This window comes from Coregonus clupeaformis, chromosome 23, assembly GCF_020615455.1.
Source record: "Coregonus clupeaformis isolate EN_2021a chromosome 23, ASM2061545v1, whole genome shotgun sequence".
Classification (NCBI taxonomy): domain Eukaryota; kingdom Metazoa; phylum Chordata; class Actinopteri; order Salmoniformes; family Salmonidae; genus Coregonus; species Coregonus clupeaformis.
The window spans coordinates 36,514,223-36,527,252 of record NC_059214.1 but is presented as its reverse complement, the minus strand read 5'-3'; the positions used below and the strand labels follow the sequence as shown (position 1 = coordinate 36,527,252).

Below are 13,030 nucleotides of genomic sequence, written 5' to 3'. Positions count from 1 at the left end.
CTTCGAAATTATTTCAAAGACAAGTTAACAAACAGATCACTATCCATTTCGAATCCCACCGTACCTTCTCCGCTATGCAATCTGGTTTCCGACCTGGTCATGGGTGCACCTCATTCACGCTCAAGGTCCTAAACTATATTATAACCGCGATCGATAAAAGACAGTACTGTGCAGCCGTCTTCATCGACCTGGCCAAGGCTTTCGACTCTGTCAACCACCGCATTCTTATTGGCAGACTAAATAGCCTTGGTTTCTCAAATCACTGCCTTGCCTGGTTCACCAACTACTTCTCAGATAGAGTTCAATGTGTCAAATCGGAGGGCCTGTTGTCTGGACCTCTGGCAGTCTCTATGGGGGTGTAATTTACAAAATAGCCTCCAACACTCTACTCAGCAAATTGGATGTAGTCTATCACAGTGCCCTCCGTTTTGTCACCAAAGCCCCATATACTACCCACCATTGTGACCTGTACGCTCTCATTGGCTGGCCCTCACTACATATTAGTCGCCAAACCCACTGGTTCCAGGTCATCTATAAATCACTGCTCGGCAAATCCCTGCCTTATCTTAGCTCATTGGTCACCATAGCAACACCCACCCGTAGTATGCGCTCTAGCAGGTATATCTCACTGGTCATCCCCAAAGCCAACACCTCCTTTGGCCGCCATTCCTTCCAGTTCTCTGCTGCCAATGACTGGAACGAACTGCAAAAATCTCTGAAGCTGGAGACTCTTATCTCCCTCACTAACTTTAAGCATCAGTTGTCAGAGCAGCTTACCGATCACTGCACCTGTACACAGCCCATCTGTAATGAGCCCACCCAACTACCTCATCCCCATATTGTTATTTATTTTTCTCATTTGCACCCCAGTATCTCTATAAAAAAGACAGACTACGGTTTGCAACTGCACATGGGGACAAAGATCGTACTTTTTGGAGAAATATCCTCTGGTCTGATTAAACAAAAATAGAACTGTTTGGCCATAATGACCGTCGTTATGTTTGGAGGAAAAAGGGGGTTGCAGAAGAACACCATCATGCTGTGGGTGCACTTCACAAAATAGATGGCATCATGAGGAAGGATAATTATGTGGATATATTGAAGCAACATCTCAAGACATCAGTCAGGAAGTTAAAGCTTGGTCGCAAATGTGTCTTCCAAATGGACAATGACCCCAAGCATCCTTCCAAAGTTGTGGCAAAATGGCTTAAGGACAACAAAGTCAAGGTATTGAAAAAAAAATAAAAAAATGTATTGGAGTGGCCATCACAAAGCCCTGACCTCAATCCTATAGAAAATGTGTGGGCAGAACTGAAAAAGGGTGTGCGAGCAAGGAGGCCTACAACTGACTCAGTTACAACAGCTCTGTCAGGAGGAATGGGCCAAAATTCACCCAACTTATTGTGGGAAGCTTGTGGAAGGCTACCCGAAATGTTTGACGCAAGTTAAACAATTTAAAGGCAATGCTACCAAATACTAAATGAGTGTATGTAAACTTCTGACCCACTGGGAATGTGATGAAAGAAATAAAAGCTGAAATAAATCATTCTCTCTACTATTATTCTGACATTTCACATTCTTAAAATAAAGTGTTGATCCTAACTGACCTAAGACAGGGATTTTTTACAAGAATTAAATGTCAGGAATTGTGAAAAACTGTATTTGGCTAAGGTGTACGTAAACTTCTGACTTCAACTGTACATAACAGCAGGAAACTTATATTGGTACAAAAGGTCAGTTACACTATAGTAACCCATAAGCATATATATTCATACATATTCAGTGTTTATATATATATAGCTACCTTGGAGAGGGTCCGGTTTACAGGCACCTCCAAGAGGTCCATCTGGAGACTAGTTGGGAGTGGCTCCCCGAAAACAAAGCCTCCATACCTATGATGAGTTGTTCATATATATAATAGATAATTATTTACATAATGTACATGTTTACACACACACACACACACACGGCAGAGCAGAGCTACACCAGGCTTTTAGAAACATGCACCATGTAGTAAAGCTGGATAAAAAAGGAGTATGGAAAGTTGGGAGAGAGAGAAACCATAGCCTCCTTACCTATGATGAATTGTTCATATAGATATCGATTATTCATTAGTAATAAGTAATTACCCAATGTTATTGTCTCTTTAACTCAGTGATCAAGGTGTGAGACTCATTCCTGAATAAGACCATAAAATGAACTGAACAGAACTGAGCTGGATGAAGATGCATGGTTCAGGACATCAGATTTCCCAGTTCCATTCATTTACTATCAGGCCAGTGATCCTTTGCATTTCATGTAATTGAAAACAGTTTTTTCCTGTGGAGAGTTGTTATGATAGAGAGAGAGGGATATACAGTATAGAGCATCTCTAGAAACAGACACATTAGTGTATGCAGACTGCATTGAAAGATCCTGTGTACCTGTTCCTGATGTAGTTATTGGCTGTAGCCAGGAGATAGTTTTCAACGTTGATGCCAGTCAGGTTATAGACGATCTGGGAGGAGGGGTTCATCTTATGGGGAGGCTGGTACTGGTTATTCTGACACACCTGGTTGGAGGAGCAGAGAGTAGAGTGAGTGTAGGACACACACACACACACACACACACACAGTACATCTGCTGATTTGTCACTTATGTCCTTTAATTAACTCTAACCCACCTGTTGATATTTGGTGCATTTGCAGGACTCAAATGGCACTGAACTGTCTCCTTTAGTTTCCCAGCTGTCAGACTTGGTGCTTCTAGTGCAGAGCCTTCAAAAAGACAAAATACATTCACAAGGTGAACCACAGGCCCGTTTTAAATGGTAAGATGACTAAAACAATGCATACATGTACTGATTCACAATGCCACTAGCTTACCCACTCCACTTACACTTGTATATACACTCACACACATGCATAAACACCACCACAGTAACACACCAATACCAGTGTTCCATTCATATGGATGACCGTAAATAAGTATTTATTCTCGAGGTAAAACAGGCATGACATCACAGAGTGGTGGAGAGATATAATCAGTAGTCAGGAAGCGTCACGGCACTCAGCACTCTTCAGTGATTGTCCACAGGGCATCTCTATCGCTCTCTCACACACACACACACACACACAGAGAAGCTCTGCTGCCTAGCTGCACGTCTAGCTAAATGTATTTTCTTTTGGCTGACAATTTTATAGTGCCTCTGAGGTCTGGTTCATGAGTGCCAACATTGATTTGAGTGCCTGCAAGGGGAAATCTATCCTATAAACACAGAGTGTTTATGGAATACCAATGATTCCTCACACACACACACACACACACACACACACACACACACACACACCAGTGGAGGCTCCCCAGAGGAGGAAGGGGAGGACCATCCTCCTCAGTGAATTTCATACATTTTTTGAAAACATTAACAAAGTTATCCTTTTTAGATAAAACTATACTAAATATAATCACGTCACCAAATAATTGATTAAAACACACTATTTTGTAATGAAGGTCTACAGTAGCCTCAACAGCACTCTGTAGGGTAGCACCATGGTGTAGCTGGAGGACACCTAGCTTCCATCCTCTTCTGGGTACATTGACTTCAGTACAAAACCTAGGAGGCTCATGGTTCTCACCCCCTTCCATAGACTTACACAGTAATTATGACAATTTCTGGAGGTCGTCCTCCAACCTATCAGAGCTCTTTTAGCATGAACTGACATGTTGTCCACCCAATCAAAGGATCAAAGAATGAATCTAGTACTGAAAGCATAAGCTACAGCTAGCTATCACTGCAATGCATAAAAGGTAGTGAGTAGTAGGCTCAAAGAGAGAGAAAGACAATAGTTGAACAGTTTTAAAGGAGAATCAAGAGACATTTTATCTTTTTCTTCTTCACTTTCAGTTTCACTTACTTAGCTAGCAAATGGAGCTAGCTAGTTTAGCCTACTCAAACACCCTGCTCAAACAGAAGGATGCTATGTTAGCTAGCTGGCTATGACTATCCAACACAACACTGGAACTCTTCCAATTCAAGGTAAGCTTTTGGTTTTACTAATTTATTGCCACCGGGGCCTGCCAGTGTAAGTGCTAAACTGCTTACTGACTGTACACTAACGTTACTCCATGATTGTAGCAGGTTTACTAACACGTTAGTTCTATTTGCTATGTTGACATGACATTACTTTAGCTAATATGGTGACAACGATGTAGGCTGTGTGTAGTGGTTATGATATGGTTTGGCTTGGAAATATATTTTTGCCTGGTCACATACAGCTGATGTGTTCTGCATTGAAGTCCAGAAGCGAAGGGAAAAGGTGAGAGGAGGAGAGCGCATAGATGCGAGAAGGAATACAACGTGGCTGCTATGAAAGTGAACTGTGATCAGGGGTGTATTCATTCCACCGATTCTGTTGAAAAACGTATCTTAAACGGAAGCAAACGGGAATAAACATACCTGAATTTGTCCAATTGAAACTCTCGTTTGCAACTGTTGAACTAATGATTGCACCCTATATCAGCTAGATGCAGGCAAGAGTGTGCAAGGCGGTATTGAATGTGTCCCTGTCTGTCACCTCAAAACAAATTCTCAACCTGTGTGCACATACGTTGTAAACTTTCATTCATAGGCTAGGTTGTAGCAACCTCATGATGGGTAAAGGGAAAATGTGACTATCAGGTAGTAGCCTAAACCTATCGATGTTACATTGAACTGGGTGAATGGAATATGAATGACAGTCATCCAATATGCTGTAATAGAAATAAGGCCATGCTCATGAAAAAATAATATTGTCCTACCTCATCTTAAATGGCACTGACCGCCACTGATGCACACACGCACAAATGCACGCACACATACACACAAGGCAAAGCAGAGCTGCTCCAGGCTTTTAGATACATGCACCATGTAGTAAAGCTGAAGAGTACAGCGTATGGAGAGAGGATAGTGGGGAGTGAGAGAAGTGGAACAAAGACAGATACTAAAAGGGAAAATATTGACATATGAAGGAAAAGAGGGTAAGAAGAGAATTCGGAAGTGCCAGATATAGACAAAGTAGGAGAAGATGTGGTGGAGATAAAGTAGCCAGACAAGTAAGAGATCTATCTTCAATACAGTGATTATGTAGAAGTTGGTCAGGTACATACGGTTTACCAGGGCTGTTCAGACACCCGTTATCAATCCCAGGGAATGACATCATAGTGTTGACCAGATTGCTGGAGTTTGGATTCTGGTTGCTGTTGACGACAAAAAAACAAAATGTTTCAGGACAAACTTATTACAGAACGCAACATTATGTATTGTCTAATACTCTCAAGTTAGCCTGGTCCCAGATCTGTTTGTGTTGTCTAGCTTGTCAAGTCCTATGATCATTGTCATGCCATGTTTTCCAAATTTGGCATGCCACTGACCATGACAGTTGGTTATACAGCACAAACAGATCTGGGACCAGGCTATACTTTCAAGGGACTTTGAGCAAATCCTTCAGTACAGTATTAGTAAATGATCCAAGTAGGACAGTGGTTTGGAAACTAATATGAGCCCAACATCAAAAAAGGCTAATTCAATCTCATTTAACCATCAACCAAGGACAGTGAGAGGGCACACAGTGTTTGATGTGTTCCTACCACAGCATCTCCTCTCCTTTATATCTCTCTCTATCTCTCCTCTCTACCTTTCCCTCAGATCAAAGAACTGCTCTTCACAATCAAGACTTCTTCACTTCGACTATCTCCTTCCTCCTCTATACTTTCATCTCACACCTCAGATCACATCATCATAATCATCTCACTCCCTCTATCTCTAAATCTCACTCGCTCTCTTTCTACCTCTCACTGCCCCCCTCCCCCCCTCTATCAACCTTCAAGAAACCTCTACTATCTTACCCCAAAAAACCTAACTTACAACCTGAAAATGAGAAAGATTGCACAGCAACAGACAGTGACTGGATGGGACTGATCTGGGACTGTACAGTGCATTCGGAAAGTATTCAGACCCCTTCACTTTTTCCACATTTTGTTACGTTACAGCCTTATTCTAAAATTGATTAAAATGTTTGTTTTTTCCCTCATCAATCTACACACAATACCCCATAATGACAAAGCAAAAAGAGGCTTTTAGAAATGTTTGCACATTTATAAAATAAAAAAAACTGAAATATTACATTTACATAAGTATTCAGACCCTTTACTTAGTACTTTGTTGAAGCACCTTTGGCAGCGAATACAACCTTGATTCTTCTTGGGTATGACACCAAAAGCTTGGCACAACTGTATTTGGGGAGTTTCTCCCATTCTTCTCTGCAGATCCTCACAAGCTCTGTGAAGTTGGATGGGGAGCTATTTTCAGGTCTCTCCAGAGATGTTAGATCGGGTTCCAAGTCCGGGCTCTGGCTGGGCCACTCAAGGATATTCAGAGACTTGTCCCGAAGCCACTCCTGCGTTGTGTGCTTAGGGTCGTTGTCCTGTTGGAGGGTAATCCTTCACCCCAGTCTGAGGTCCTGAGCGCTCTGGAGCAGGTTTTCATCAAGGATCTCTCTGTACTTTGCTCCATTCATCTTTGCCTCGATCCTGACTAGTCTCCCTGTCCCTGCCACTGAAAAACATCCTCACAGCATAATGCTGCCACCACCATGCTTCACCGTAGGGGTGGTGCCAGGTTTCCTCGAGACGTGACGCTTGGCATTCAGGCCAAAGAGTTCAATCTTGGTTTCATCAGACCAGAAAATCTTGTTTCTCATGGTCTGAGAGTCCTTTAGGTGACTTCTGGCAAACTCGAAGCGGGCTGTCGTGCCTTTTCCTGAGAAGTAGCTTCCATCTGGCCACTCTACCGTAAAGGCCTGATTGGTGGAGTGCTGCAGAGATGGTTGTCCTTCTGGAAGGTTCTCCCATCTACACTGTGGAACTCTGGAGCTCTGTCAGATTGACCATCGGGTTATTGGTCACCTCCCTGACCAAGGCCCTTCTCCCCCGATTGCTCAGTTTGGCTGGGCGGCCAGCTCTAGAAAGAGTCTTGGTGGTTCCAAATGTCTTCCGTTTAAGAATGATGGAGGCCACTGTGTTCTTGGGGACCTTCAATGCTACAGAAATGTTTTGGTACCCGTCCCCAGATCTGTGCCTCAACACAATCCTGTCTCTGAGCTCTACGGACAATTCTTTCGACCTCTTGACTTGGTTTTAGCTCTGACATGCACTGTCAACTGGTGGGACCTTATATAGACAGGTGTGTGCCTTTCCAAATCATGTCCAATCAATTGAATTTACCACAGGTGAACTCCAATTAAGTTGTAGAAACATCTCAAGGATGATCAATGGAAACAGGATGCACCGGAGCTCAATTTCGAGTCTCATAGCAAAGGGTCTGAATCCTTATGTAAATAAGGTATTTCTGTATTTTTGGGGGGGGAAAACCTGTTTTCGCTTTGTCATTATGAGGTATTGTGTGTAGATTGATGAGAAAAAAATACATTTAATCAATTTTAGAATAAGGCTGTAACATAACAAAATGTGGAAAAAGTGAAGGTCTGAATGCTTTCCGAATGCACTGTGTATATCAGATGTCTCAAAGAGTGCTGATCTAGGATCAGGTTCCCCAAGTTCATTTTGATCTAAAATGCAAAGCTGAACCTTAATCAGCACTCCTACACTTGATATATATGGCCCCTGATCTCCTATCCCATAATGCAGCAGTGCAGTGTGTCCTGTCCCTGACCTGAAGAAGGAGGTCCGAGGTGGTAGAGGGCGTGTGTGTTTTTGTGTGTAAGTAAGTAATATGTGTCTATCAGTGTCTCTGACCTGAAGAAGGAGTACTGTGGTCCGAGGTGGTAAAGGGCAGGTGACAGCTCCATCTCTGGGAAGTGTTGCAGGTCACTCTTGATGGAGCCCAGACCCATGGCCAGGATGATGAACAAAACAGGTAGAACCACCTGGGAGAAGAGACCCTTCCAGTCCCGTCTGGAGTGGTGAACCCTCTTCATCAACATAGCAGTCACCTGCTGCCAGGTCAGGGCCAGGCCGTGCACTGTGGACGAGCCCGTCAGACCTACAGGAAAACAAGGGTTTTGTTATTATTAGTATAATTAGGGTCTGCGCCAAGGCTTGCAGTAGTAAGAGGCTGGTGTGATTCTATTACCAGACAAGACCAGACTAGGGTCCAACGGGAAAGAGGCGTTTAAAATAGCCCAGAGGACAGGAAGAGATTGAGGGACTTTGTGGAGATATTCTATGCCACTTGGCACAATAAGGTCTAAGTAAGTATGTTTTATTCCTAGGACCAGGAGTTTTTGTATGAGTTTTTCATTAACTGAATGTGAATAACTAGCCTGTATCTAGGACCCAGAGTTCTTCCTCCTGGGTAAGATACCACTATAACAGCTGGTCAGTCTAGTCTAGGATGTCAAAGAGCAGTGGCGTGGATGTGACTCACTGGCTTTGTCTCCGAAGCTGGAGTTGCTCTGGAGGTCCTCTGGTAAGCTGTCTCTGGAGGCAGACAGGTCTAGCATGGATTCAGACACAGAATACGGCTTATCTTCTGCAGGCTCTGTCTCATCTTGGGTCAGCTGGAGGAACACCTGCACAGACCACAAAAAACAGAAGTGTGTCAATGGGTGTGAACTGTAATTGTATGTCATGCACATTATGTGGGTGTGTCTATCTCTGTATATGAAGTACACTGTATATCCATGAGTGCAAGGTAAATTGGAGAAAAGTCTATCTCTCAACACATTGAAAAGCATCTGTGTATCTCTAACCTCCTCCAGGGTAGTGTCAGAGATGCCGTAGCAGCCCAGCTGTAGAAGGTCCAGGTTAGAGTCCAGGCTGGAGAGCAGGGAGCGGTAGGCCTCAGCATTGGAGGAGCTGAATGGGGGAAGGGAGTAGACCAGGTCTCCCAACTCAGTCTCCTTCAGACGAGCGTCTGGCATGTAGGACTGGATGAACGTCTTGACCTCGACTCCGTCAAACCTAGCCTGGGAGTCTGGGGCCTGGACCTAACAAGAGACCGGGTGAGGAAGAAGAGGAGTGCTCATACAGTATGGCCTACGTCAAGCCATTTTATTTACTAATTTTATTACGTTATTTATTTGACAGGGACAATACACATCAATTAACATTTCTATAAATGTTTTCATCTGTAGTCCCTGTGTTAGTTTTAAAACTTGATATAAGCGTGTAGAAGTATTTTTTTCAATGTCTTATAATAAGGCTCATAAGTACCTTCTTGGTGAGTGTGAGGTTGTATCCCTGGGCCAGCTTATCTTTGAGGTAGAAGGGGGAGCCGCAGCACTTGAGGCCTCCTCTCTCCAGGAAGGCTATACGGTCGCTCAGCACCTCTGCCTCGTCCAGGTGGTGGGTAGACAGGATAATGGTATGGTCTGAGAGCAGGTGAAGAGAGAGACACACACACAAGGACACACACACAGGCAAGGATGCAAGGACGCACGCACACACACACACACACACACACACACACACACACACACACAAATACACAGATGTATGCAGCACACCCACACACACACACAAGACAGGAAAAGAAAAGGACAAAGAGACACCCACATACAGACAGAGGTACCCCCCCACACACACAGAGACATGTGACAAACACAGAGACAAAAAGTATGAGCAATCCCATTCTGAACCTTTTCAGTTTTCCCTTCCCTCCCTGAGCAGCAACTCTCAGTCACATCGACTGAGACAAACCCAATTAAGTAGCAGGCGTGTGTGTGTGTGTGTGTTAAATAGCAGATTCCACAGCCACGACGGATACCAATCCCTCTGCTCCCCCACTACAGCTGCTGTGGGATCTACTTTCTCCACAGCTACACACACACACAACACACACACAACACACAACACACTACACTGCTACGTTCACTTGGAGAAAATCTATTTCTGCTTCATTAAATGTAGAGAGAGAGAGAGAAGGGGTGGGGTTATTTGGGCTGTGAGACTCACCTTTCTTGTGCTTGATGACGATGTCCCAGATGGAGCGTCGGGAGCAGGGGTCGACCCCGGTGGTGGGCTCGTCCAGGACCACCAGACGAGAGCCCCCGATGAAGGCGATGGAGATGGACAGCTTCCTCTTCATTCCTCCAGACAGTGTCCCCACTCTCTTGTGTCGGTGGGCATACATGCCAGTCTCCTCCAGGATTCTGGGAAAGACAGTAGAAGGAAAAGACGTGTTGCTGTATGTGGGAAACATCACTTTGACTCAGAGCTTTTCAGTCATATTTAGTCACTACAATCTAAAAACGAATCTATGTGTTAAGTCAATTCATCTTACAGGGTTAATATGATTACATTTTGAGATTTGTTTTCTTCCAAATGCTTTGATGTATGGATTTGGATGTGATCTTGGTTCAGAATGTACTGTAGGTTCACTTGCTAGTCTCGCTTTGCTTAACTCATGGGTAATGTTAGACACACCAGCCGTGTGGTAAGTGACTACTCACTTGCGGACTTGCTCCTTCAGTTCCATCTGTGACCAGTGTGGTGCCTTGATCTGTCCGTACAGTAGCAGGTGCTCCTTGGTGGTCAGATGGTCAAAGTGGACGTCATACTGCATGCACACACCCAGCTCCCGGCGAATGTCATCAATGTTAGTCTCCATGTCCTTCCCATACACCTCAATGGTACCAGAGGAGGGGGCGAACAAACCAGTGAGCAGAGACCTGGAAACAGAGACATCAATACATAGCATAAACTCCTGTTTTTCAATAGGGAAGACATGGTGAAAAAGCAATGAATAAACATATTCAGCAGGCCTAAATCCCTAACACCAATGACATATTACAATGTGCCTAATAGCGGGTATTATAGGCTAGTGTACTAGAGTATAAGCTATTGTATAAGCTAGTATAAATTAGTGTGCCTAATAGATTATCTCTGATTAAAGAGAAGTAGAGAACAGATAGATCATTGTCAGAACTCACATGGTAGTGGTCTTGCCAGCTCCGTTGTGTCCCAGCAGTGCAGTGACTTGTCCCTCATAGAATTTGACATTCAGGTTCTCTATGGCTGCTCTGTCCCCATAGGTCTTAGTCAGTCCATGGAGAGCCACACCCACAGGAAGACCTGAGATCTCCTCTTCCATATGAGAGGGGAAGCCCCCCTTAGCTGAGAGAGAGAGGAGGATGGAGGGAGGGAGAGAGGAAGGCAGAGAGCAGGGGGACAGAGAGAGGGAGGGAGTGGCAGAAAGAGAAAGAGAAAAAGAGAGTGAGAGGGGGCAGAAAGAGAGAGATTGAACAAGCGAGCACGAGAGCGAGATCAAAACATATAACAACAGTCACATCTCTTGATCTGTTAGCTGCTGCAAGCTGCTTTAGGAAGAAGGCTGTTGTGTTGCAGTACTGTACCTTTGTTGTCCTTCTCATTGGGAAAGACAGAGAGGTTATTCCGTATGATGTTGGAGAAGAGCAGTCCCCTGTTGACCTTCTCAGGGACCTTGCTGCAGCAGCAGAAGAGATCAGCCCAGAATGAGGGCATCACAGGGAAGTACCAGGGTTTAGCAATGCCATACTTTCCTGATGGGCAAAAAGTATATGATCAATAGAGGAAAAGCAATACATAATTTCCCATAGGGTTGGGGTCAATTCCATTTCAATTCAGTCAATTTAGGAAGTGAACTGACATGCCATGCAATTCCTCATTGCAGTGAGTTACATTGGCAATTGGAATTTCAGTTTACTTCCTGAATTGACTGAATGGAAATGGAATTGACCCCAACTGTTGAACAGTATTTGACTCTGTCTCCAGTCTAGTCTGGCTTGCTGTGTGTTTTTATTACTTGACGCTGTTTTGTGTGATTACCTGGGAAGACTATGCGGATGTAGGCTCCAATGATGAAGTAGCAAACTGAGTCGATGAGGAGAAGCCAACACAGCCAGCCGAAGGATGACGTGTCACCGGCCAGGGGTGAGATATATTGGTTGCTCCACTGGATGCCTAAAGAAAGTAGAAAGTAGGAACAATAAAAAGTTTCAGTTCATTTGTTAGATCTCTCTCTATCTTCATGGCTAGTATAGAGGCTGCTTTAGTTTTCTGGGAGTCTCCTCATGAGTTTGTTTTTGTAAGCATCTGTGATGGCTTTGTGACACACACATTCCCACACACCACACATTTACGAACATACGCATGCACGCACGTAGACACACACACACATGCACACGCCTAGCATGCACACACACACACACAGACGGCCATCTTCCCAGCGTACCTTCTCCCTGGCTCTCATAGCGAGAGATGTATTGACTGGCGTAGCTGAAACAGGTGGGGGCAAACAAACTCTGAGGGAAACAAGAGGCACGGATAAGGCATAACACAGGGACATCAATAAAAAAAAATCTGTATCAACCCCTCTCTCTGTTACTCTTCCTTTTCATCTCTGTCTCTCGATCTCTCTCTATTTCACTCTTTCTCCCTCTCCCTCCCTCAGCCCCTCCCCCTTCCGTTGACCGTCCCTCCCTCTCCCACCCTCCCTCCCTCCCTCCCCCTCTCTCTCACCAGGGCGCTCTTGGCGGAGAACGATAGTGAGCTCTCCAATGACATCACTACGATGAATGGGAAGAAGCTGATGACGTAGATGAGGGCGCCGCTCAGCCCCGCGATGTTGGTCTTGTCAAAGAATGAGCTCACCAGGAAACTGATGGCCAGGATGCTATAGAATATAAGAGAAGAGAGGAGAGGAGAGGAGAATCCTATGTCACATTTTTCAATAGAAATTGATTTTATAGAATGGAAATATTTGCCATCACAATGCCCATTCATACACACACACACACACACACACACACACACACACACACACCACAGGCTAACCTTCCACCCTGAGGTAGCCTACCTGAGTCCGTAGTCACTGAGGTAGAGGAAGAGCAGGAAGCTGTCACTGTGGGGCAGGACACGCCCAGCCTTCAGGATGATGGTGAGGATGATTATGGTGATGATAAGGAAGCATGCACTCTCTATGAACCAGGCGAAGAAGTGACTGATGGGATTGACCCCCATCATCTTCATGTACTGTTGAGGTCAAAAGACAGGGGTTAGGAAATCAACCAAT

General features: G+C 44.5%; 1 protein-coding gene across 2 annotated transcripts in view; it reads right to left on the bottom strand.

Annotated features, from left to right (window-relative positions):
- abca12 (ATP-binding cassette, sub-family A (ABC1), member 12) overlaps positions 1-13,030 on the bottom strand; it is a 69,824-nt gene that overhangs the window by 29,965 nt on the left and 26,829 nt on the right. For both annotated transcript variants that reach the window (XM_041844712.2, XM_041844713.2), the window contains exons 28-43: positions 12,815-12,990; positions 12,478-12,631; positions 12,191-12,260; positions 11,785-11,919; positions 11,331-11,498; positions 10,908-11,091; positions 10,428-10,646; positions 9,931-10,127; positions 9,190-9,347; positions 8,727-8,963; positions 8,402-8,546; positions 7,771-8,017; positions 5,125-5,214; positions 2,663-2,756; positions 2,424-2,551; positions 1,805-1,892 (exon numbers count right to left, since the gene is read on the bottom strand). In XM_041844712.2, coding sequence (XP_041700646.2) covers positions 1,805-1,892; positions 2,424-2,551; positions 2,663-2,756; positions 5,125-5,214; positions 7,771-8,017; positions 8,402-8,546; positions 8,727-8,963; positions 9,190-9,347; positions 9,931-10,127; positions 10,428-10,646; positions 10,908-11,091; positions 11,331-11,498; positions 11,785-11,919; positions 12,191-12,260; positions 12,478-12,631; positions 12,815-12,990 — 2,490 coding nt within the window. The remainder of the gene's footprint in view (positions 1-1,804; positions 1,893-2,423; positions 2,552-2,662; positions 2,757-5,124; positions 5,215-7,770; positions 8,018-8,401; positions 8,547-8,726; positions 8,964-9,189; positions 9,348-9,930; positions 10,128-10,427; positions 10,647-10,907; positions 11,092-11,330; positions 11,499-11,784; positions 11,920-12,190; positions 12,261-12,477; positions 12,632-12,814; positions 12,991-13,030) is intronic.